Consider the following 26,695-nt stretch of genomic DNA (forward strand, 5'->3'; position numbering starts at 1 on the left):
AACAACCTTCTGGATGGGAAGAAAGGTGGCACAAAAGTTGAGAAAAGTGTTTTGCAGAAGTGGTGCTCATCACACTACCAGACCACAACAGACCCTCAATAGTAATTTTCTAACCCTGTTTTTACCAGACTACCAAAGGTGACCGTTAATTAATACAGGTTTGGCAGAAAGATGCTTGCTACTTCCAGATCCTTTTTAATTAAAAAAACACCTCAGAAAATCCTTGGATTAAAAACATCTGCTGGGTAGAAATAGGAACTTGAAATCAAACAGATCCCTCTTTCTGCATACAGAGCAGCAACATGCTGCTGTGCTGCAAGAAATCAAGTCAAGTCAAATCAAAAGGGTATTTTGCACCCATTCAGACCTCTTGGAGGGCTGTAGAGAGAACATCTGTGGACTGACTTTATTCTCAATTTTTAAGCTTGATTACTAGCACATCTTAAAATAGCTGCTGGATGCTAAGCTGTAAATAAAATGTGAAGGCTAACAAAAGATGCAACCCTGACATTTGTGCTCATTCTGTAATCACGGCTTATTATCCCAGAGGTTTTTTCAGTGACTTCATTCACTTGAAACGATTCTGTAGAGGAACAAGCCTCTTTAGAGCATCCTGTAAGAAGTTATTGCTATGAAATTATTCACTGTACTTCAGGCTTGAAGGAGAACACGGGTGATGCCTGCATGCCACTCAGGGCCACATAAATTCATAAAGCATCTACATTTAAAATAAACCTAAGTAAGGCAAAGGAGATGTTGGTATTTGTGTACAAAAATTAAACATCTTAAAATAACTACGGTTATGGCAGTAACACCCCAGAAAGGAACTGGGCAATGTTCTATAGGATCCACTTTAAACAAGACAACAGCCCTTACCTCAGGCAGGTTACAGCCTTTTAATCTCTCCCAATATTCAGCTTCCTTTTTTCCAAACAGAGACAGGCATCTTGTTGAAAATTCAGGATTTAAAATGCTTTTGTTAATCCACAAAGAGTAAAGCTTAAACATTCCCTTATAAAAGCAGTATAGACATCTGCTTTTATGCACAGTGACAAGCAAGCAGAGTAAACCCATGCATGAAAAACTGCTAAAAAGCATAACCTGAATTTCCAGAAAATGAATGGGAAACTGTTTTTCAGATCTATGTACTCAGGTAACATGGCAACAAGGGAGTTCTGGTCAGCAGTAATGCAAAAGTTGCTGGATGGTTCATTCAGTCCTGCTACTTACACTAGGAAGTGAACTGAGAACAATACACATAGGAAACACAGAAGACTCTAGGCAGAGACATAACAGACTCCTACATTTAACACTGGATTAGATTAAAAGCTTCTATTGCTTTTATTTTTCCTGTTGTAATTATCTTTCAGTATCACCTGCCAGCTCCCAGGTGTTAAAGGGCATTTAAGATAGAGAGTCCTCATTTGAATACTCAGATATAATCTGCAGATGCAAAACTGTTCCTTTTGTTTACTGCAGCTTGACAAGGCCTTTTTATTTTTGCCAGCCATTAATATTAAAGACCTATTTCCTTGATTTAATTCAGATTTTGAAAGTCACTGATTTCTGCTACAGAGAGAAAGTTTGTACCCAAGACTTCTCCTTTCCCACAGGTTGCTAGGCAAAATTCTTCCTGTCAGTACAATTAAAAGAGTGGAAGTGTTTCACTCTTTCTGATAGATGCTTCTGTAGGTTCTGCTGGCTGATTGTGCCCTTGGGGCTGACTGCAAAGCTGAGTTTCTTAGACCAGGAACAAAGAACCTAGCCCTGTATGCCCTGGAGTGGGAAAGAATGATGTGCCCCAAAAGCTGATCTGTGGCATCTCTGAGGCTGGACAGATCACAGATGAGATTTTTGGAGCACTGTCCCATCTCCATCTCACTTAGCTTGCAGCCCAGCTCTGCCAAGGGGATGCCAGGCCATGCCTTGTTGGCAGCCCCATTTCCTCTTACAGCAGCAGGAAAACTGAAAATTCTCCTTTTGCAGCTCCCCATCACTTCCCATGCAGGATTTGCTCCCTCCCCAGCTGTCTTGGTGAAGTTTCATCTCCAAACTCTCTAAACTAGACCAGTGGAGTGTTTGCCCCCTAAAAAACCTTTATTAAAAGAAGTATATTTTTGTTTAAATATGAAGTATTTACAATCTATCACCTCGTGCAGCACAGGCACCTGAATGCCCCCCCTGCACAAGAGAGAGCAGGGGGACAGCACGAGCCCATGAGCACAGGCACCCCGAGGGGCTGAGAGCTGCAGCTGTTCCCGGCCCTGGCACAGGGATTGCTGGGAGTAAGGAGAGGCACAGCAGGAATCTCCAGAAGCCCAGGCCTAGAGGGGCAGGAGGGTGACAATATGTTTTAAGGTGACTATACAGTCAGCATTAACCTTCTCTCCTCAGTGTAACACAGCTTCTAAAATTTCTTCAAAATTATAATATTAAATACAAACAAAATCTCTTTTCTTAAATACAAATATACACCCACATATACACACTTTTAGAACAGGAACTTTATGAAGCAACTAAGTGAAATTAAGTGTTTGAAAACTACTTCAATCTACAAGCTCCAGGCAGACTTTTACTGGCTTTACTCGGTTCTATTAACCAGCACACACTTATCTATAAAGCGTTCTTCTTTATTTAAGTTAAACAAATTTTCAAGGATGGTTTCCATCTATAAAATGAACAAGTACAAGCTCTGTACAGCAGACTTTTTAAACCAACTGAAAAAAACAGTTTCCAAACTATGTTTTGAAAATCTGCAAAATAAACAGTATCACCATTCTTGTTTTGAAGATGGTAAGAAAAGTTCTCAGGAGACTCCATCACAATTTGCTTCAAGGGCTCTTAATTTGTCTTTCAAATGGGTGAATTTCTTCAGCATTAAAAACCCCTAAAATCACAGTAAGTAACTTTGGCACACTGTCATGTAAACATAACAAAAGGATACCACTTCTTGTCTATTCTCTCCAAGAAAAGCTCCTATATTAAAACCCCTATGCACAGCATCCATGGGGAATTACTGAAAAATTATTCCTACCTTATGAATGTTGTTGTCATTAAAGACTTAAGAGATGGAATATGGATTTTTAAAATATTGTTACTACCAATTTTGATTCAGAGATAAGAGGCAGGTCAGTATTAAGAGTTGCAGCTGCTGATTTCAATTAGTACTGCCCTTAATTTGATCAAAGCTGCAAGTGGAAATACCTCCATGGTTGAAGCTGAGTGGTTGGGTTTTTTTATTTCCTTTTAAATTCTGTTTTTCAAAGCCTCAAACAACTGGCTTGCTGCTGAGCTCATATTTCAGCATTTGTTTTCCAAAACATGAAGGCATCTATTGCTATGTTTATGAAACACGTTCTTCAAGTTCTCAGCTAGGTTAAAAGGCTACAGGGAGAGACTAAAAGCTGAAAACAGTTTATCCACTGTCTGGCCTTTAAAACAGGCAAGTTTTGGAGAAAGTGGATTGTGGATAAGCAGAGGAAGAGTATTAATTATTCATTTAAAAAGTCAGATGATGATGGATGGGTAAAATTGGATTTAATGGCCCCATCCAAAAGGTAAGCAGGTACCTGCAGGTCATAACACAGACACACAAGGTATCTATGGGCACACAGACTGGCACAGTAAAGCCATGTTGCCCACGAGAGTACCATCTCTACACCTGATGCACAGGTACAGCCAAGGGAAAATGAAAAATCAGGAACTACTCTACTTCCAGGACAAAGGAAGAGGGGGACTGTACCAGCATACTACAGTACAGCAGATGTTTTTCATCTCCTTATGATCAACCCTTTTATTTTTCCAAGATCCATCATCTTTCCAAAACCACTTCCTGGCATGCCATGTCTGCACTGATTTTTGTCAATGCTGTCTCACTTATTAATAGTTATTTACTTTCCTTCTTGCTTTAAAAGCTCATTGAAGCATTTGCTTTTAATAAAAAAGTATATAGTCTATGCAAACATAAGAAAGGACAGGTCAAAGCTAGGGTTACCTTTGACAGTATTGTTTTATAAAATTGACATCAGCTGGACTGAAGCTGCAGAATGCACAAGTTCTATGGTTAAAAACACATAGGCTATGCAGGTATCCAGGCTGATTCCCAGAGTCAAGCCTGAATCCATTCAAAAGCTACATTTAAAGAAACAAAATGGAGGAAAATTTCCCAGTAGTAGGCCTATAAATTACCAAGTGCAATTCAGAGATATTACACAGCTCATCCTTGCAAATTAAAATTCAGATCTTGTGCTGTCATCAGTGGTGGTACAATTCTAACTTATTTCTACAACTCAAAAGGGGAGTTTAAGACAAATTTTTCTCATTAGGGCCCAGAATAAAACTGTGCTGAACCAACATGGCTGCACAAAAGCTCTGTGCAGTCTACATAATTTTGTAACTAAGGAAGAAATCTTTTAAAGACAAAGTACTACAGAAATGATCAACACAAATATCAAGTACAGGTTTAACGTTATCCAGAGCACAGGTGATGAATTCCCAAGTTGGAGCAATCATCTGGGCAGATGCATTGACTTCCTCTGCTATTTTCTTTCTCCTCCTGAGTTTCATGATCTCCAGCGATGGTGAAGTGTTAAGAAGTAGATCCAGTTTGCAAAGCAAAAGCATCCAGTGTTAGCACGGACATCATACCCAGCAGCACAAAATCCGCACCCTCAGTTTCTCTCTCCTAGCACTCCAATCCAATTTCTGGTTATACATATGTCAATCACTTTGTTGATAATTATAGGATGATGAAAACGGATACAAATCATTGGGAGCTGACAATATATATACTTTCATATATTTATATTTAGAGTCCATCATAGAAAAGTTCATATTCAAATTACCAAGTACACACAGGAGAAAAAAAAAAACTTCAAAATGACACTTCTGGTTCTGGAAATGACAAACCATGACTTCTATTCCAATGGAGTTTTCAAATGACCTTCTCCTAGTAATTTTTCCCACCCTCCCTCCCACACTCTGTTCCCCCACAGATGTTTCTTCAGATCCTTTTGTTTATAATACGTCAGTTGTTCCTAGAGTTAATTATCTGCTGTGCAAGTAGTAGCTGAAGACAAAAAGGAACAGTTGAAGTCTGCAGCACAATTCCTTCATCATGTGAAGTAATGCTCAGTGACATCTTTGCAGTGCTCCGAGTCCCCTGAATCCCTGGTGTCTGCTTCAGCACTCTACTTTCAGATAAAGGTGGAATACTGAGGTATATAAGTTCCGTGGAAAGTTTTAAGAAATACATCAGTAATTCAATCAAAACTTTGCCCAATGTTTTTCAGTTGAAACAGCATTTTGCTTGTAAGTCCTTCTACTGCTGCAGATTAAGTGTGAATTTCCACTGCTGTGACAAAGAAGGATTGCAGATCTCAACGGTGAGACCACCATTTTTGGCATTTCGGCTGTCTAGACAGAGGTTGCTGCCAACGTGCCTCAGTTTAGAATTGCTTTCAATTTGTTCCCATTTCTGGAAGAGAAAATACAGTTATTGACCTGGAAAAGCAGGAAAAGGAAGAATTCTACATCCTGTCCTTTGAAGTCTTCATAAGCCTCCCTGGCTTGTGCCTGGAAAGCTGTAAAAACTGCACTAATAGGAGCAGTTTAGATGATTCTTGAGTAAGAGCATGTAAGTTCTGGCAAGCCTTGCCAAAACAGCTGTTCTTTCAGCTAACACTCAGCAAGACACAGAATACACCAACACATTTCCCTCTAGTTCAGAGCTTCTCAAATACAATGTCCCACAGTTATCTGTGTGACACTTTTGGTCTGAAGAAAAAAAAATGAGAATCAAAATCCATCCATGTACCACTACAATACTGAGCACAGAGAAGTAAGAAGCACATTCACTGTAGACAACTTTACAGAAATCCAGACGTTTGTCAGACACCTTTCAATTCTACAGAAGACAACCAATCTGTGCTGTCAAAAGTTCTTTGTCCAAGATGATGTCAATGACAGAATAAATCCCAAATACAGGATTTTTTTTTCTTAAAGGGGGTGGTTTCTCTTGTATGTCTACCATATTATGCCTGTAAACCTTATCAAGAAAATCTTGCTTCCTTAGTTTCCTTTTCTGAAGAGTGGCAAGAATATTCCTTCCCTCATCAACAAACAGTGTTTCAGTTACCTCTCTGCAAAAACAGAGATACAGAAGCAAGGAAGCTGGCAGATGATCAGAACTGATGACTGAGCTGAAAGAGATGAGCTGTTGTATGACTACATCAAAAAGATGGTATGACTCTGCAAATGTGATTTTCCTCAGGCATGGGAAATAGATGAAGTTACAATGATGCATTGATAAAAATGAATTTAAGGAGTCTAGCGACTGCTATGAAGAGGCTACAACAGAAAAGAAGGAAAGCCAAACCACATTCTTCTGAGACACAGAATATATAATACTCAAACTTCACTAAGACCTTTCAAAAAGACATTGTGGAATATATAAACTCTTTCAGAAGACACAAATGGCAGTTAAACACTGTTATATATCAGTGGGTGAAACCTTTACATAAGGGCCCTGTTGGGATAAAGCTTATTCTGCCTTTATGACATCATAAATTCCAGCTTTACACACACAAGCAGCAAAAGTAGAGCCTATAGAAGGTCTGATCACCAGTGCATGGTTTATTCACCATCCTTGTTTTCCCCACTGTTTGCAGAGTGCAATCATGACATACTAACCTGTCTGCTGTCGTTTTCCCTACAGCCCTGAAGTTTTATTAGTGAACCAGGTGCTCTGTCCACAACAGTAAGGCACAAATCCATGTGTTTCACTGACTTGTCCTTTGTTAAGGCCCATTCCTACAAAAAGGAAGAAACAAAAAGTGTACAAAGTTGTGTATGTTAACACATGCTATCTCTGCATATACAGCACAAGTTAAAATCCTACAAATAGCTATGTGCAAGCATTAGAACAGTTCATTGCTTCCCACAAGGCAGGAAAGAAAAAGTCCATTTAAACACACTAATTCCAATTGCTTCAGTGTCCCCAGATCAGCTCTGGGCTGAGCTGGCTCTTTGCTCCCTCTGCTGGCTTCACACAGCTGCTGCGGGCAGCCACACAGGGTCTCGTGGAAATTATTTCTCCAACTGCTTATTTAGTTAGATGTTTATTTTTATATATGTGTGCATATTACACCTTTCCCCTGTCTTCTATGTGGAAGGATTTCTACACATATACATATATATATATATATATATATATGTATATAAAATTATATACATGAAAACCCTAAAAGCTTGGTCTGCAGCATCACTGGCCACCCTGGCCACACACTGAACAAAGCATATGGACCACAGTGAGGAAACAGCAGTTCCTAATACAATAGAGACCACTAGAAAGCAATACACAAGAGGGGTAGAGAGAATGTTCCCTCCCATCCAAGGCATGATGTACAACAGAATCTCCTTTAAATGTATTTAACTATGCAACTCCTAAAGAGAGAGCAAAGAAAAGCTGTTCTGTATGCACTGCTGCCCAGCTTGTTTGATCTCAGCATCTTTTCACACAGAGCCTGATCTTGCACTGATGTTCAGACCCTCTCCATATGCCTTTCTCCTTTTAAGTTTGGTCTCCAGGGTCCACATTGGTCTCCATATGTCTAACTATCCTTTGAGGAAAGAAGCCACTGGATTAAAGCCAGGCTAATTATCCAAATCACACTTATAAACTACTTAAAATGGCATGATTAGCTTCTCTCAAGCAACTAAAGAGGATTTAGAGTTGTATAATACAAAACCCTAGACATACAGGGCCAAGCCGGTATGTTAAAAAACATTTAAATGTTATTTTTCATGTAACCGTGTTTCAGAAATAAAATAAATGTAGAATTACTTTGAAACTCAGGAGATTTAACAATTATTAAATCTCTTTGGGAAGAGATGCTCAGGACACTGTCAGAACTTGCAACCCAAGAGAGTTCAAGAAATCACAATCGTACAGGTCCCAAGTCACTGGATGGGTACCATATTCTGCAAGTACCAGAATGATGACAACTGTGGAAAACAAAGCAAAGCCAGGACAAATCTGTGCATCCCTTTATTTGTCTTCCAAACGCTTAAGCTGATAACTTCTCCTTTTACTCTCTATATGTTAAACTCAAATGACAGCAAAATTACTTCTCAGTTCTGTCCAGTTTGTAAGATGCCAACAAGAGCCATTAATATATAATAAATTAATAGCCACTTTTTTAGCCACAACTAAAGGAATGGACCAAGTTATTTCCAGAGCTTATCAGGAATTACAAATGGCCCTGAACCCTTCCCTTGTAAGATTTATACTGAAAAATGACAGTTGAAAATACTACCAGAGATGTAGTAAAACTTGTCTGAGAACCCTGCAGTCAGAGCTAGAACCTTGAAATTATTGCCTTTATACATCTCCACCTTTCCATCAAAAGGCTGCATGAGCCCCAGCCACAACAGAAATCATGCAAGAAATCATTTAAAAGCCAAAGATACAGCTGCTTCATAAAAGCTCCAAGCTCTGTTGCTAGAAACATCCACATGAGGGCCCTTCATGTTATGAGACACAGATGCTTTCCTCCACTGGTCAGTAACTATGACTATAATGGAGATAAGACAGAACAAGTTCCATTATACCAGAGGAAAAGAAAAATTGCAAGCAGTGTATATGCTCAGGGCACAGCCTGGAAACTGGACAGCTTTATGCAAAAATTGGAATATCTCAAAAAATCTGTGTCAAATCAGAAATAAAAAGTTAGTAGAATACAACTAACATGAAATCTTCCCCTTGCACGTAAGTGCATTTGGTTTTACCTTTAGCTACTCTACATACTATCAAATGTACCACAATCTATTCAGCCCTTTGGAGGTGCACAGCTGCCACTGAGTTCTACCAGCCTGGGGAGGGGAGAGCAGGGGAAAAGGGGGGCAGAAATCCCATTTTTGCTTGGGTTTTGCATTTTAAGTTGTGTTGAACATAAGCCAGAGTACACTCTTCAAGTACAGGAGAAGATTGCCACAGCCTATAATATCCGAGTGCTCTTAACTCCCCAAAAAACCTCTTGGTAAGAATAAGGTGCAAAACACAAAGTACAGATTAAAAGACTGTGGTTTGTTCCCTATCCCTCTACTCCCATGCTGTTATTTCTTTTCAACCCAATATGAGTTCTGCCTGGACATAAAACCTGGTTTTGACCCATCCTGCTTCTTAAGCTGTCTGAATGTCCTCTCAAAGGTATTTGTTCAGAGCAAGTGCATACTGGCTTGTCAAGGTCAGTGCCACAGAAGAAACAACACAGAAAGAAGAGGGTCAGATTCAGGGGAGGGGAGTTGGAAAGAGAAAAATAACTTTGTGTATCTATAAAGAATACACAACATCAGCAGATAATTCTAAGATTTCTGCTCCATGGCACTTATGACACGTCTACCCCTTCTCCCAAAAAATCCCCTGTGGTTTCTGAAAAGATGAGGGTACTTTCATAAAGGTAATTGAAAGATCCTCCACAGACAAATTCTCTTTAATGATAGGGAAAGGAGGCATTTCTCACACGTTGATTTGAAAGAATTGTCATCATACATCTTCTGGGAAATTACTTTATTTTAGGCTTCATCTTATTTTAGGGTTTTCCCATTCTAATTTAAATTAGAGCAAACTTCTGACAGTCATTCAATAGTAGTTTTTAATTGGTCAGCCTTCTATTTTAACAGCTGTACTTGACACATTAATATTACATTTGATTTAAAGTCAGGTTTAATCTGACAAGGATTTAGTGACAAAGCAGCACACAAAGCAGTGAGAACCTTTGTGTGTATTTCATGAATGATAACTAAGTCACAACTGCATAAATAGATTCTTTGAAATAATTAATGCTCTCATTTACAGATCTGACACATTCGCAATTAGTTTAGGAGTAGGATTAGAAAGGATTTGTTAAAACACTCCCCTTTCTGTGAGTGAACATCTAGGCACCTCTGTTTTCTAGAAGAGCCAAATGGAGATTTATGACAGATTTTTTTATACTCCACTACTGCAAACTGTAAAGGACTAATAGGGAAGCACAGCAAAGCATTTATTTTGCTGACCCTAGGCCATATGCTTAAAGCAACCCAAATATTTTCTTAAGTAAAAATCACCCCCAAAAATCAAACACACCATTTCATTGAAAAAAGCTTTCTATGCAACTACAAAACCCCTGGGAAGGAAGTTATGGCCTCTAGTGCAAAAGCAAATGTTAATAGTGACAAAGGAAGGGGATAATGTGATGCTCACTGAATGAATCTCTGGGCTCAGATTCCTAATCCTGAAAATGCAAAATTATATTTGAGGGAGAAGCTATTTAGCCAATCTGTTACAACAACCGATCTGCTGCTTTGGATTCATCTTTCCCTCACCAGTACACAGTAAACTGCTTGAGTTAAAAAGTTTAGCTTCACTTTCTTTCTTTTGTTTAAGACTTCCTGTAGAAAATGAAATTAATGGCATACAGACCTGGTTTCCCCCGGCATTATGACATTCATAAACTCCAACAACACCATCTGCAAAATGGCCCAAAGTGTCAAGGCAATTGGTACCCTGCTGCAAAGCCCCAAAGGCTATATCTTGATGATCAGGTACCCTGAAACAAAACCAGAAATATCTGCTTAATTCAGTTCGGGGTTTGTTTGGGAAGTTTTTTTCAGGTCTTTTTTTAAACTCCTTGTTTGTAAAAATACTCTGAGTATTTTTAAGATGAGAGGTTAAGGATGAGTGATGACTATTATCTGGAAATCGCAATCATCATTTGAGGGGAGGCAACTACCTAATCATGAATTGCTCCAGCATGAGTAAACTTGCAAGCTTACCACAGAGTACTAGAAGACTTATACCAGAGAAGGAGGATGAGCATAAAAACTCAGCATAAAAATCAAATTAAAGATGACTTATCATCATTTAAAGTGACTCAAAGCTGAATGTTATCAGTTAGGTCATCAAGTCCTTTTGTCTTTTCAGGCAACATAGCTTGTGGCAGAAATAGGACACTACATTTTTCTCAGACTGTTTTTACTGAAATGTTAAAATGGGGGTTAGGAATTATAAAAAAAAAAGAATCAAAGTTTTTCTGATATATTATTTTCTCACGGTTGCACACTCCTAGCATGGAAACACCTAGGCAAGTCCATTCAGCAAAGTACAGTTGAGGGTAGAGCCCATGAGTTCACGTCTAACAGTAAAACAAGGGCATATCAGAGCTTTTAAAAACTTCAGACCATATTATGAGAATAATAATCCAACCCAGCAGAATGAGCACATGAGGGATGGCAGAATAAGACAAAATTACATGTAAGTAATGCTTATGGTAGCACATTTTCCAGGAGATAGATTTTTTCTGATGAATTAGACAAAACCAAATATCTTCTGGCACTTCTAAGAGAAAATAAAGGAAAACTTACTTCCTCAGTATCATCCTGGTTTATGAGACTTGTTAGTATGTGTGTCTGTACATGTTGCACTGGGGCTGTAATAGCTGGTGGTGCTTTTGCATCTCAAGTCTGTATGTCACTAGCAGTTACCTTTCACCACTGACATGAAGTGCCCCAAGGAAAAAAACCTCAAGTATTCTTACAAGCTACACACAGTATCTTACACCACTGCACTACCAATATTAGGTTGGCAGACCAGTCAGACTAGTTTATGGGCTCAGATCTGACCAACATACTTCTTAATGGGTTATTTAACCAAAATCTTTCTACCCTTTCAAAAAGTATTTCTCTTCAAGGATTTTTCATTAGTTAGGATGCATTCATGTTACAGAAACTGTTAGAAGTGTTATCCCTCATTTCCCTCTTCTCAGCCCTTCCCAAAAGTCAGTGATTATTCAGTGACAAGAGAAAAGGAGAGAAGGAGGAGCACAAGACTCAGCTTTTCAGAGTCTTAGGCATCTACCCTTGTCTGCCAAACATACAAGGCCCTCTTGGCTGCTGACTGTCATCATTTGTACTGCAATGAGATTCAGTCTCCTCACTTAACTACACGTGCTTATGCAAAGGCAAAAGCTTTAAAAGGATGACAACAGGATACAGAACATGTGCTTTTGAGCAAATAGCTTGTGTAGGAGACTAGCTTCAGGCTCAGGTAAGCTGAGTCCTTTGGAGACTGTTCTCTAAAATACTACAGCTGTAGAAAAAGAAGCTAACTAGGGAAAAATGACTCTTTAAGAACAGAATTAATAAAAAAAGCCAATAAACCTGCATGAGGCATTGCATTCACAGATAAAGTAAAACACACCCTTTACATCCAAGGATGGAGAAAGAGAAACCAGTAATTTCTGGGGAGGGTAAAAAAGAAAACTCCATATGAACTCTGTTTCAGCCGAAACTCACCGTAACTCAGGATAAACATTTTCAAGATACCACTTAAAGGGTTTGCAGCTAAGTCTCTTTCTGAGTTCCATTCGGCTTTGAATACTAGAGAAAAAGAAAAAAGGAGTTTTCAAAAATCAGCCGGTTGTCTTCATATATTTTATGGAATACACAGAAAACTCAAGAACAGTACAATTGTAGAAATATATCCTAAAGAGACAACACTGGATTTAGCACTGCTTTCACCTCAGAAGGTGCTGTCTCATGAAGAATAAACAAATAGGGCAAAGAAGCACTTGTGACTTACTTGCCATAAGGTACATTCCTGGCTGAAGGCACTGCTGCATAATAGAAATTTTTATACTCATCCATCCAGACTTCTGCTGCCCTGCGTGTATTTCTAGGGACAATGATATGAAACACACGGGTTATATTTTCTCTAGGTGCAATTAAACCATGCAATTTTTCCTCAGGTTGATTTTAATTCTTCCCAGTACTACATGGTCAGCTGCCTCAAGCCAGGCAGAAGAGACCCTAATAAAAGACCCAAGTAATAGAAAACCATTAGAGAGTAACATAACTGAAATCAATGCATTTATAACGAAGTTTTTGTCTTTTCCCCAGTCATCACTGCTTCTGGTTTTCATCCAGAATTTAACACACATATTTCAGTTCTTCCTGCAAATTGCATGGAATTTATTAGGTTGATGTTTGGTTGATCTTTTTATAAGAGTAACTTGACAGAAGACAAATTCAGTGAGTGTTCACCTGGATAAAGCAAGCTAATTTGGAACATAAAAATCTCAACAACTGGCAATATTTAATAATGTCTTTTACATTTTTGAAAACAGATGTGCTAACACGGCAAGACATTTTCAGGCTTCATCCTATTCCTACCAGTACAGCATTCGAAGTTCCAAAAAGACACAAACTGTCACAACATTTAAGGCTATGAACCAAACAAGTCTTTTGTAGCTGAGGTAAGAGGAAACACAGCAATCAGAAAATATCTTAAATGTTTTAAAATTTGAGATTGATTATTGTAATAAATGTGAAAAAACCACTAACCCAGATGTTTCACTTCTAATCAAACACATCTCTAAAATTCCTGTATTTATGTAAGTGGTGTCTTTAAATTTCCTTTTGGACTGCAAGAGGGTCCAATGGCTTTTTCCCTCCCCTGGCTTCCACATAAAATTCATTTACTTCTATTGTTTATAACTTCATGCTTAGAAAATTAAGTCTTATTTCAGTTGCAACTACCATGCTCTGAAGCTTATTTTACATTGGCAGAAAGTTCATCTAAAGCAACTGGAGTGAACTCAGTCAGCCAATAACTTCTTTAATACGATTTTCCAATTCCAAAGACAAAACATAGTCAGGATGAAGTGAGGAGGCTTGCAGGCTGCTGAGAAAAAAGGATGTGGGGAATAAAAATGTTACAAGACAAACCCGAATAATTTTTTTGTTTGAGGACTGATTTTTTTTCTTGCAGAGATTCCTCTAGTTTTTTGTAAGCAAAATCGCACTCAGTCCAGGTCAGAAGCTATGTGAACGTACCCTCACCTGCAGTCTCTCAGGCCTGTGTGCATGTCAGTCACTCAGCCCCTCTTGTCTGCTCAGCAACCAGCTTGGCTGCCCACAGGCCAAACAGATTTTGGTGGTGGGAGAGGAACTACTTAGTTTGCCACGGTTTAATGACTTCCAAGGCGCTTTCAAGGCCAGAATGCCTGCCTGTATCCCACTGCCCCATACTCAGGGATTAAGAACAGCTCAGGCTGAGTGTGACACAACTATGGGCACGGTGTAGATGCTGAGAACTGCCTGAACTAGCAAGGCCCTGAAGAACTCAGGGTGCTGAGGAACACAGCATGGGGTGCACCTAATGCTGAGCCAGTTAATGAAAGAGCACGGAGAGATCAGAGGCAGCTTTGCTTGGAGCAGACTGGGGCCTGCAAGGCTCACTGGCTCATCTGGAGTGCTGTGTGAAGGCAGCACCTACTGGTCACACAAATCCTGCTGGACACAAGCTGTACCTGCCCACATCACATGGCCAGGACATTCAGTGTCTCATCCAAAATTTCCAACCTGTGTGGGCTGCCAAAAGGCCATGCATACTGATGAGTCAGCTAAAAATAGAGCAGTCCAGAACAAACTGCTTACAGCCAAGAGATAGACAATGGCATAAGCCAACATGTCCCAACTGTGCCACTAGCACAGATCCCATGCACCAAATTTCTTGGCGCCATGGTCCCACACACATCTGTATTATAATATCTGTACTACACAGATATCTGATTACCTAAGGTTTCATATTCTCTCATTGCTGAAATTGATTTTAAGGCATCCCATTATATCAGTCTGACATCCAAGAAAGCTATTTACAGCACAAGAAAAATCAGCATCTTGGCAACACCCCAAAGATGGGAAAACTGCACAGTGTATTCATACATTTATTCACTTTTATTAACCATGCTCCTTGTTATGACACTGTCATTTCAAAACCTCATTAAACTAAACCAGTTGCATCCTAAGATTACATAATGCAGTTGGAAAGGCAAATCTTTCTACTCTCCTGATGCACCCTATAAATGTTGCAACAGAGATATTATGTATTGAGGATATTTCATTGCTAGCTTTTGTGTTCACATAAATACTATTATTCATTTTTCACTGCAGCATAAAAACCACAAAGAATGGGTAAAAAGAAGAAAAATACTACTGTGTCTACTATAACTACTGAGAGAAACAGGACAGTGACTTTATTTTAGCAGACTATTAAATTCATTAAAGTCACCTTGGTGGCACAACCAGCATGGAAGGGAAGAACTACACCCTAAGGAGATTCCTCAGTCTAAAGTGAATCACAAGTCCAAAAATATCAGCAGCTTAGAAGATTCTTATGAATTTAAGTACATCTGCACTCTCTGTGTTGCTTCATGTTGAACAGAGTTTGGGCTCCACATCCCTTCAAGGGTAAATAAACAGTTTTATTTCCAGCTCTTAACCCACAGAACCGTAGCCGAAACTTGTACTTCTTCAGCCCCCTGAGCATCAAGTCCAATTCTCTAAACCAAAATCTACAGTGATTCTTCAGCTGCAGCTGATACAGCCTTGATCAAAATGCCCTTGGTACATTCACGCAATACTTTTATCCATATTAAGTAAAAACCACTATGAACATGAATCAGCACTGCTGTTTCCACTTTATAGAAGAGAAACTGAGGAGACAGCTCAGTATTTCAGCTACTGCTATGCATGGGTATCACCAGCAAAATTAACAGGCATACTAATCTAAGCCTTTAAAACTGCAGTTTCTTAGGTCTGTAGAAAATGCATTTTTAAACATAGCACAGGAAAAGCAAATATGAGAGAGAACTAAGTTGCCAAGAGACTGGCACAAATACTGAAATCAGTCTCCATAATCGTTTGCCTCTCACATGCTGATCACATGCTAACAAAAAGCAAGCAAAGCATATTCATAACTTAGTGTATTCTGGCTCTTAGTGAACAATGAAACTGTCTATAAAATGAAGTTCTATGACACAGTTCTGAAAATAAAGACTTCTTTAAAATCAAATAAACACAATATTGATGAAATACCAAGCTAAGCATTTCCTTATTTTCCAGATTCTCAGTCTGTGTCCACCAGAAGTTTCCCTCTTTCAGATCAGGTTCTTCTCTCAACCTACATAGCTGACTCAGTCATTAGTTTCTTTTTAATTAATAGTTTACCATGACAAATAATATTGCAAATATTCCTAAAGATGAGATCCCTTAAATGAAGTTACTGCCACCTGCTGATCATCTGAGGAAATCCAAACCATGGCTATTTAGCAGTTACCTTGCAAAGACAGTACCACTCCCACCGGGAAACGTGTAAGGATGCTGCTTGCGGAATACATGACCCACTCTGCTGCAAGGGATGATTTCTAGACTCCCACCACATTGCCAAACTCTGAATGAGATCTCTGAAATAAAAATAGGAATGAAAGACCAATATCATAAAATACTGTTATTTTGTATTCTATTCAGAGAGAAGGCTTTTAGTGATTGTTGCTGAGAAGATCAGCAAGACAGTTTTTGATAAATTCTAGGATAAACAAAGGCATATATCTCAGCATTTATGATTCTGCAAGCTCAGCAGAAATAAACATACTATCTTGTAAGCAAAATGTGTATCTTCTCGTATCTGAAGTTACCAGCATTGCCCAAATCCATAAACCCTGCTGCCATTTGCCAGTGAGTTAGGTGTATGTGCTTTATCTGAAGAGTAAACAATAGTACATACATTTAATAAATAATGATCTAGTTTATAATAAAATTTTTCAGCTGAAGATGGAATAACAGTGAAATCAAGGCAAACTAAAATAATCAACAGATTCAAGCTGCTAACTTACTATAGCAGATAAAAAAACCACTCCCAAACATTGGAAGGAGTTATATCAAGTCAATGTTGACTTGAGGATAGACCAAATAAAAACTTAACTTTTGTAAATTGAAGGTTATGGACAGTACACTTTTAAGCTAATCTAATGATCTGAGCCAGCTAGTGATGACAAGAAGGTCTAGAAATACTGATGCTTTTCTCAGTTTTGACCTCTGATAGCAGAAGTCACCTAGTGCTGAGAGAGAACTTTTCCACATTAATTCCACGTAAGTGCAGTAAGAAGGGTGCTTCCAGCAGCACTGTTTCAATTTTGATGATTCCCCCTTTAGTCCAGCAGCTCATACCAGACAGCCTTCAAGCCTCCTCAAAACCATTCAGCATCTTTCCACAGGTTTACAAAAAAAAAAAAAGGCATCTCTAAATTAAAGTCAGTGTCTCTATTTTATGACAAACTACGTGACATGCCTTCTTCCCTCAGAAGCTCTCCTCCACATGCACAAAAGAAGTCATAATAGCAGAATTACTTCAAAACTAAATTTGAAAAAACCAAAACAAACATAAAACCCAACAACTACAGGTTAGAGAACACATCATCTTAATTGCATGTCCAGGGAAATGTAAAAAATTTTTAAAAGTAAATAAAAAGATGTGATTTCATCTGTTGGCAGTGCAAGTTAACTGCCTTTCTTCTTGATGGCCATATCCATGAATCCTGTACAGTCAACATAGTCCAAGCTATAGATAGATCATACTTCCAAAACATGAAAGACAATATTGTCTTTGACAGTAACTTATCCAGTTGCATTTACATGGGACAACAGGCAAAAATAATTTTTAATTTTTGTACACCTTCCAGCACCTTAGATCATGAAGAATCTCAAAAGAAGTGAACATTATGTAAAATGGCTCAGTGGGAAAGAGAGCAAAGGACTAGAATATGGGCAGAAGCAAACTAACTCTTATTTGTACCAACATGGCTTCTAAAGCCTGCACAGAAGGAGAAAAAAGAATTTACAGCAACTAAAACTCAAAACAACCCCACAAATTGCGTTAAAACAACCATTTTGTTATACTCAAACAGTAGGAAAAGAAATTTTACTACTGGAGCAAGTTCAATGGACATAGTTTTTAAATGAAAAGGCATTAGTAGCATGTCAAAAATTCTTTATGAGATCAAGTTACTCCTCTGTGACAGATTCGTTCTTTTTATTAGAGTGTGTCATCAATATAGAAGACAAGGAATGTCTTACTCGTTCCCTGATTTTAGAAAAATTAGTAAGAAAAGCCTAGATTTTCAAATTAGACCCAAACCTTCTCATGGTCCACCCAGTTTTCTGGTGTACTCCGATTCTCCTAAGCTTATCAAAAAGCATCATAAACATACTGAGAACTGGAGTTGCTAAGTTGGAGACAAGACTGAACTAACCTTGATCTGCTTTTTGTACAGCAGACACGTGTTACCAGTTACATTTAGCAACAGTCTGAGAGTGTACCTATCTTCATGGTAATCTGGGCAGTTTAGAGAAAATACTGCAGGCTCATCTTGAAATTTTCCAAATTGATACTGACATGTGAACAAAACCTCATATAACAGCTGCTCTGTACATGCTTGAAGGAAAAATGCTAGCTTTTATAAATGAATATGATGTGCAGAATTATTTTGCTAGTCCATTTAGCAGGTTATTTGCATGTAACACCAAGCGACTGATCTAGAGCTATGCTTGAGAGTAAAGAGGCCTGACAAGTGTGCACATTGAATTTTAAACTGCACATCACAGATTTCCAGTTATCTGGTGCATGCGTCATTTATTGCCAATTAAATCATATGCCATGTGATTTTTACTCATCTTCAATTAGTCTGACAGCTAGGAAGAAATCATTAGCTGCCTTCTGCCTGCTTTTCAGGCACCCCTAAGTCTCCATCTTCTTTCCATGAAGGGGGAGGAACTGAATGCAGCAGGAGCAACATGAACATCTCTTGGCATCCTCGAGAGAGGAGCTATTGCTCATGCCCTTTCCTGCTATCAAGGCCTCAACTATCAAAGCACAAAAGTAGTTGCTAAGTGTTCAGAAAAAACTCATTTGCTAAAGTACATGCTTGTAACTAATCAAATATTTCAGTGCTTGAGGGGTAAAAGTGGTTTTCAGAGTGAATAGGAATATTGCTGCATCAAATTTATCCAATGGCTTTCCATGACATTTAAAAAAGGAAAAAATTATTATGTTTACATTAATACAATTTAGCACTATACAGACAAAAGAGCGAGACAACAGAAACATGGAATGTAATTGCTCAAAATATCTGAAGGGTTTCTTCAAGTACTGCATAGGATGGTCAGAGACAGGACTATAGGGATGCCACTTCCAACTTTTCAGTGCATTACAGTAGCATTAAACATTTGGTTACCATGTCTCTATACAGCAGACACTTCCTTGTAGGCCAAGCATATGCCTAATGCATATGCAGATTTCAGTAACTCAAAATACTCGTGGCTTTTTACAAGTTCAAGGTATTTCAGGATTTTGCAGCTAGCACGTGCAGTAGAGAAGCTTCTATCCTGAGAAGTGTTCCTAAAACACACTACTTGGAATGTCTGAGATGCATCTCTACCCCAAAAAACTAAACTAATGACAAACTGGAATTCTTGAGGAGCTGTAGAATTCTGTTCCTTTCAAATCTTTTTTGTTTTAACACAAGTAACACATACTGGTCTTACATGGAGAAAATCTTTGTATAATACTGTAATGCAAATAACTACAAAAACCTACTAAGGCCAGATTTAACCACCTGGTCAAAGAAGAAATGCCCAAAGCACAAGTTCTCTCAGTCCCTCCTCCCTCTTGCCTAAATTTCACTCACTTCAATCTGAAAATGAGGACTTACAGAAAAAATGACTTCTTGACCCTCAGTATCTCATAGAGCTAAAGAAGGGGTATAAAAACTACAAAATTCACTAAGTTTAGATGCCAAGCAACATACTACTGGCAAAGTTTAGAAACAGGTAATTCTTTAGTCAGATAAGTTAACTGATTTAAGGTTAACATTCAACTCCTTCTCTTGTATCCTACTTTTCATTATTAAATTAAGCAACATCTTAAAAACATGCCTTCAGCTGTCAGCATTTAAACATTACTATATTTAATTAATAACTTAGGATGATGCTTGACTTTCAAAAAAGATAGCATTTTTGAAACTAATTGCCTATCTACAGCCTGTAATGTTTTTACCAACTAACTTCCATTACAAAAAAAATTCACTGCTCAATGAGCTAATACTTTTATTCCCTCATATTTAGCATATCATTTTTAATTTGTTATAATTCTTTCATTGAAATAAACATTTTGGATTTTAGCAATAACATGTATGAAATTTTAACTCTGATTTTAACCCTCTTTGCACAAAATCAGGAAAACCATGATTCCTTGACAGTAAAAGAAGTAATGAAACCTGCTTTCTTTCAAGGCTGATCAGAAGGTAAATAATACACATACCTAGGTTTTCTCCACCCCAAACATCCATCATCATGTCATACTTCCCTAGTTCTTCAAAATAGGATTTGTCCATCACAAATAATCCACCAGCTATCATGGGTGTCCTAAACAAACAAGAAAAATTAAATTAAACAGAACCATGAACTTGGGGTAACTATTATTTGCACATCAAGATTAATACCTCCTTGAAAAACCTGGCAATGCTTTTGAAGGCAACTTATTTTGCATCTGTCACTTCAAATGCTGTTTCCACACACTTCTATGGCATACACAATGCCACGACCACCTTCTGAGGCAGCTTTCAAATCTCCATTTGGCTCATAAGCCCCTCATTTAAAGGGTGGCAATTTGTGCCAGCAGCAAGACATTAAAACTGATGCTGTATTTTTAGCTATCAAAACAAGCTAACTTTAAACAAAGTGACATTTATTTTTTCTTAAGAGTAAATAATTTACTGGTGTGTTTTAAACTATTTTTAAATACCATTTATTTCTGAGAGTCTCAGAATGTTCCATATATATTAATGAAATTTCAATATTGATGTAAGCTATAGTAAAGATATTCTTTCAGACTCAGAGAAGATGATTTCTAACTTTGCTTAGCTGCAAACTACAATCTACTTGAGAAGTGGTGGTACAAACATACTTTATGGGAGCAACTGGATTTCCTTGTCGTGCTCTTCTTTGCTCTGGTGTCATGTAATCCCACTTGAATACAAGGTTCCAGTCAAAGCCTTCAAGAAGAAAAGTAGGCTGTTAAAATTACTGTGGTCATCATTCAATTTGTAGTAACATAATGTTCACTAAAAACACTGGGAACCGTAATTTAAATTAAAACTTAAACTTGTGCAAAATTCTGGGTAGAAAACAAACAAGTAGGAGTCCAGTTGAAAGGTAAAGAAGAAAGAGTAAATCTCAAACACCAAATAACTTTGGATCTTGTCTTCATTTATTGCACAAAGCAGGAAACCCAAGTGGTACCCCTACATCAAATAGAAAATACCATATGATGATCTTCCAGCCATTACAAATGCTCCCAACAATCTTTACTGAGTAACTACATTTCTACTCTTTAGAAGTGATTGCATATTTCCATTTACACAGGCTTTATGCAGTACTCTTGGAGGTACTCTGACAGCAAGAGCTCTCTATCATGAAGGTCACAACAAGTTATGCAGGTTCCACTTATCTTCTTAACATCCATTTAACTTCTTACTTTCCCATTGTGTTTTTAAGTGCATCATTTTTAAAACCTGAGGATAGTGCTAGAGCACCAAAACCTTACTTTCCTTATGCATATACATGTAAGTGTGAACACACAAACAACTGGTCTGGGCCTGCCATGAGTTAAGCACAGAAGCACAAAGATGACTAGAACAGACAAGATCAATAGGTTGCCTATAGCACCTTTCTACATATCAGCCATTAAATTACCTCTTTTAGGCAATGGTACAGAGCTGGTATAGGACAAACTTCATATAGGAAACACTTTCATAACAGTTTTTGTGCTGGGTTATGACCATAATCATGAACATTATTAAAAAACTGTACAAGGCCCATAGTCCTCTCCCAGGACACCTCACAACTCAGCCTTGTACACTCTGCCTGCTGCCAAACACATTTAGATCCTATGAGGTCATGTAATGAATGATTTCCAGACTTCTGGTGCACAGATGTCAATAGTTTTCATTCTCCAGTATAAAGATAAAGCAATTACTTTGCGGGGAAGTGGGAAAAAAAGCTAAAGTAAACAGACAACATTACAGCCCTACAAACTGCCTGTCTGCATCTGTAAAGGTGCATAGCAATGACTGATGTAGGAAGTTAGAAACTCCACAGTTTTCATTTTAACTCATGAGATACTTAGCACACACAATACAGAAATTACCCTGAACAGTCTTTACAGCACATATGCCAGCTTTCTCTCCATGTTTGAGTATTTCATGAAATGTTGCATTGTAAAAATGAAAGACTGCCTAACTACTCCAAAACTCCAAGTAGCAAAACTGTAAAATGGCTACAACCTACAGTACTGCTCCAGCATGAAGAGTAAAATGAGTTCCAATATTTCCATGCCGTTAAAAAGCCGCATTTCATCCTAGATAGCCAGCAAAATTACTTGCATCTGGGAGAAGTTGAACAACCCACTGCTCTCCAGCAGCAGCAATAGAGACAGTTACTGTGTCCTCCAGTGAACACAAGGGGTCTCTTTTGGAACACAGCACTCTCACAAACTGAACGAGTGTATAAAGTCTCTACACATTCAAAACTGGTTTTCTGTCTCCATTTTCACAGACTCTGGGAAAAATCTGCACTCAATGAGATAGTATCAGTAACTCTGTAAAAGGAGTATTTTTAAACACAGTGCATATCCAGTATGAAATTCTATCCAGTGTAAACTGCATCACAGGCATATTCTAAATTATTAGATCTCAGTTAACTACAGCTTGTTCCAGTAATTACAGAGTTTCTCGGGGTGGCATAAACACTTTCAGAAACTCCCCTCCCCCATCAAAAAAAAACCACAAAAAAACAACCCCCAAAAAAACCCCTGTAATATGAAGTGCATGGATTTAGTTTTGGCCAGACTTGGGAATTATTTCAGATGTGTCCACTTAGAAAAAAGTGTGTACCACTTGGTAGGTTGCTTGTCTTGGGTGATTAAGTCCTTTCAAGACAGACCAGGCACAAATGCTGTCCCAGCTGTTTCAACTCTCCATGCTTCAGCCACACAGACACTGTACCTAAAGTTGAAAGCATAGTTCGGTTTCCATGTTTAGACTTGGCCCCAGTGGAAATGTCCTGTGGTGCCAAATGCTGTAGAGCCTCTATAACATGGCAATCTGTCTTTTGGGAACTGACAAGAAATATATTATTCATATTCCAACTGACCCTCAAATAGCTTGGCACACTGCTATGTGCAGAATTTCTATTAATGTTAAAAAGAGACAGTTTCTCACTCCTCAATCAGAAGTACATAGGCTTCACAAACCTTAAAAAAAAAAATGAAAAATCCAATCTCTATTGTGCACAAAGGGAAAAAAATGAGTACTAAACAGTAATAGATAAATGAATGAATTGGGAAACGTAGTTTCAAAGATAAAGCATGAAGAGCAGTAGCAAGTGAAACAATCTCTCAATCTTCTCCCACTTGGAAAGAATTTAGCATGAACCCAGCAGCAACCAATCTAAGGTTTCAAGGAAAGAATTCCTTCTCCTCTTGCAGACGACAATAAAAGCCACATAATGGTATAGGGGATTTTTGTAGTCGAGATTTAATGAATAGATCAAGTAAAGGCCTTAAGGTTTAATAATGCTGGCACACACAATAGCACAGAACTATACATTAACATACTGTGAATATATGCACCGTAGGCATCATTTCAAAATATTAGTTAAAAGGATATAGAACCTCTCGCCTCCAGATCACTGATGAACTTGTAGCATATGCAACATTATGCAAATACTGCTTTTATTTTAGTTTACTGGAACAATCTAGGTGACCAGTTAAAGACTAGAACCTAAAAGAATAGACTTGAAACTGTTTTTTTTCTTCCTTACTCAAGAAAGTCCACTCAGAAAAAGATGGGACACTGTGAGAACAGCACTATCATTTTTATACTGTGGCTCATCTTACACCTTTATGCAGACAGGTCAGTTTCCAGGGTTGTGGGAACAATTACTTACAAACAACAATAAAAAAAGGGGATAAGTGGGTAGAGAATAGCTATTTTAAATACTAGATTCTTGTTAGCAGTGAAAGAAGTTTTAAAAATCTGTAATAAGTAAGGAGTTTAGCATGCAGTTGCCCTCTCTCTCTTTGAAAAAGGAAATGAGAAGAATTTTTTTTATTTATTCTTATTTAGGGCTTCAAAAGTAATTTTGATATTTGCTGTCAATGCTTTACACTACCTAGACATATTGAAACTAGTATTTCTCAATTTAACAGTGGATTTTTTTAATGGCAGAAGTATAAACATTACAAATTTTCGTGGTCACATGTGACTGTTTTCACAATTACAGATCATGGCTGACAAACATTTATTTTTAAAACACATTCCAAAGTCTTCTGCTTATTCAGAAGAGTTAAATTTTTTAAGCAAACCAGCATCTTGAAAAAAACCTCATAGACACTGCATTGTTGATGGGCTTCTAAACTAGTGAGCAATTAAAGCCTGTGTTATCTAAAAAGAGAACCATAAACTCTGGCTATTAGCTTTTTCTGACACATTTACACAACCCTACAAACCTTGGAGCAAGTCCTGCATATTGGTAAAAGGCAGCATAAACTTAAAAGAATTAGTATAATAAAGATGAATTTTAAAGCAGAGAATGATACGGCCAATTAAAATCCAAGCCAAGAAGCAAGTGACCTACAGAACTTGAAACTAGATCTATGAAAGGGAAGAACAGTATGTTAATTGCCCATTCCACAAATGCAGTGATTATGAGCTTTGATTCTTGATGGGTTTTTTTAAAGTCTGTATTCCAGTACAGGTACATACCGCCTTTTAAATCAGCTGACGCCCCCACGTACTGGAAGTTGTCCATATTAATTACATCAATAATAGGAGACACAACTCTGGTCTTGTCCTAAAATAAATGTTAGAAAGTGATATTGAAATAATGAAGTCAATATATAAAGATTCAGGCAGGATGTGATGTTGAACAGTCCAGCAGGATTTCATTAGCATGTCTCCCCAGCTCTCCCCCTACTTCCACTTATGGCTCTGAGGAGCTCAGCACTGCTTCAGAGAGCAGAAACCATAGGATATGACTGGAAACCCTCTTTCTATTCTAGGCTACTTCTATGCAGTAATGCCCCTCTTCCGACTTGCTCTTCGAGAAGGCAGCAAACTTGTGGTTCTAAAGGCAGTCAAGCAAACAGCCCTTCCATTCTTGCTTTTAAAACCAATGCAAAGAAAAGCATCCAGGCAATACATATTTTCCACAGCAAGTCTCCAGCCATGCAGTGTACTAGTGTCCTACTATTTCAACCTTTAAGGGACACTTAGGCCTTTCGGCAGTCAGAAAAGTCTTAGGTTAATGCCAATCCATTTCACACTAGAAGAATCATACTTCAATAACAGATACTCAGATAGGAAAGAGAACCTAAAAAGCACCTCAGACTCATGAATGCTATTAATCTCCAGCAGCCAAGATTCCAGCAGTACAGATAACCACACTCCTCTGTCTAACCACGGTCCTGTATACTATTCTGAGCAATGTTAATTATTTTAGCTGATGTTTTTGCCAAAACAGTTTAAGAACAAAAATCTTTCCAAGAACTCCACATGCATCACCCAGTAGAATCACAAGACCTCAGTATTCTAAAAAAAAACTCATCTAATGTTAGAAATGCAGCATCATGGTTAAGCGAGTTTGTCTCCATGACGTATTGCTTGAATTCAAAATAAAAGTTTTGAGCTGCACAATTTAACACCATTCAGGGAACAAATAACTTCAGAACAGCATATCACCAAAGCTGTGAATATTAAAAAAAAAAAGTTTTGAACAAACAGGAGATATTTTGGTAACTCCTGTTACAGAAAAACTCTTCTTATGGTTACAAAAATACAACCTAAACATCTCCATTTTAAGAATTTATTTTACAAGTAGGTCTTGACACACCACATGTATTCTAAACAATGGTTCAAGCAATGTATCCGCCTTGCTAATCAGTATTATACAGAACAGATTGGAACCAAATTAGTAAGAGAATAGCTTGAGCTCATAAGAAGAGACTTAAAAGCAACTCTTAGTCAAATGCTTTGCTTGGCCCATTTTCTTTTATTGAACCGTAACTATTCAATCTGTGCTGATTTTTAGTAAGCCCTAATTACATACAGGACATTTACTAGGTCATTCTGGCTGAGTGAACAAAAGGTCACAGACTTCTGTATCATCCAAAAGAATTCAAGCAAACCCAAGAGAATTCAAGCTGAAGACACCTTTCTTTTTACATTCCCTTTACTTCCACTGCAGCTATGCCACCCAGGCCAAGAATCTGCTTTTATGAGAGATGTAATTTAAAATCTAATGTGGCCTGCTGCTAAGAATTCATTAGTTTAATCTAAAGCAAACTAGAAACACAAACAAAAAAAGACCAACCTGTCATATTCCCCCATTGATCACATCTTTAGCTCCTGTTTCTGCTAGTGGTAGCCTCAAGCCCCTGTTTGCAATGCCAAGCAAGGCACAGTTTTGCTAACTGCAAGGCAGTTACAATTTACTGCACCTTCACTGCAAAGTCCTCTCTGAGAGTGTGTGTGTGTGTGTGTGTGTGTGCACACCTTCCTACATCATTGAAATGCTTTAGATGTACCCATGCCCTTATTTTAGGCATTCTATATATAGTGCTAGAATTAGGAAACTCCCTTAAATAAAGGCTGATGAGACAGAAGATATCCAGCCTGTCCAGTTATTCACAGTACACCTATGAGCATAAAATAGAAAAATGAAAACACCCTTCCTTTCTTTCTTGTTTATTCCTTAGGTGAAA

General features: G+C 38.0%; 1 protein-coding gene across 1 annotated transcript in view; it reads right to left on the reverse strand.

Annotated features, from left to right (window-relative positions):
• Nucleotides 1-2,609: 2,609 nt before the first annotated feature.
• The window catches only part of GALNT2 (polypeptide N-acetylgalactosaminyltransferase 2), a 95,402-nt gene continuing 71,316 nt past the window's right edge, over nucleotides 2,610-26,695 (reverse strand). The window contains exons 8-16 of the mRNA XM_039569191.1: nucleotides 24,699-24,786; nucleotides 20,840-20,927; nucleotides 20,195-20,298; nucleotides 16,157-16,283; nucleotides 12,620-12,712; nucleotides 12,334-12,417; nucleotides 10,463-10,589; nucleotides 6,691-6,810; nucleotides 2,610-5,476 (exon numbers count right to left, since the gene is read on the reverse strand). Coding sequence (XP_039425125.1) covers nucleotides 5,321-5,476; nucleotides 6,691-6,810; nucleotides 10,463-10,589; nucleotides 12,334-12,417; nucleotides 12,620-12,712; nucleotides 16,157-16,283; nucleotides 20,195-20,298; nucleotides 20,840-20,927; nucleotides 24,699-24,786 — 987 coding nt within the window. The 3' untranslated portion in view covers nucleotides 2,610-5,320. The remainder of the gene's footprint in view (nucleotides 5,477-6,690; nucleotides 6,811-10,462; nucleotides 10,590-12,333; nucleotides 12,418-12,619; nucleotides 12,713-16,156; nucleotides 16,284-20,194; nucleotides 20,299-20,839; nucleotides 20,928-24,698; nucleotides 24,787-26,695) is intronic.

This window comes from Corvus cornix, chromosome 3 (assembly GCF_000738735.6).
Source record: "Corvus cornix cornix isolate S_Up_H32 chromosome 3, ASM73873v5, whole genome shotgun sequence".
NCBI classification, from domain to species: domain Eukaryota; kingdom Metazoa; phylum Chordata; class Aves; order Passeriformes; family Corvidae; genus Corvus; species Corvus cornix.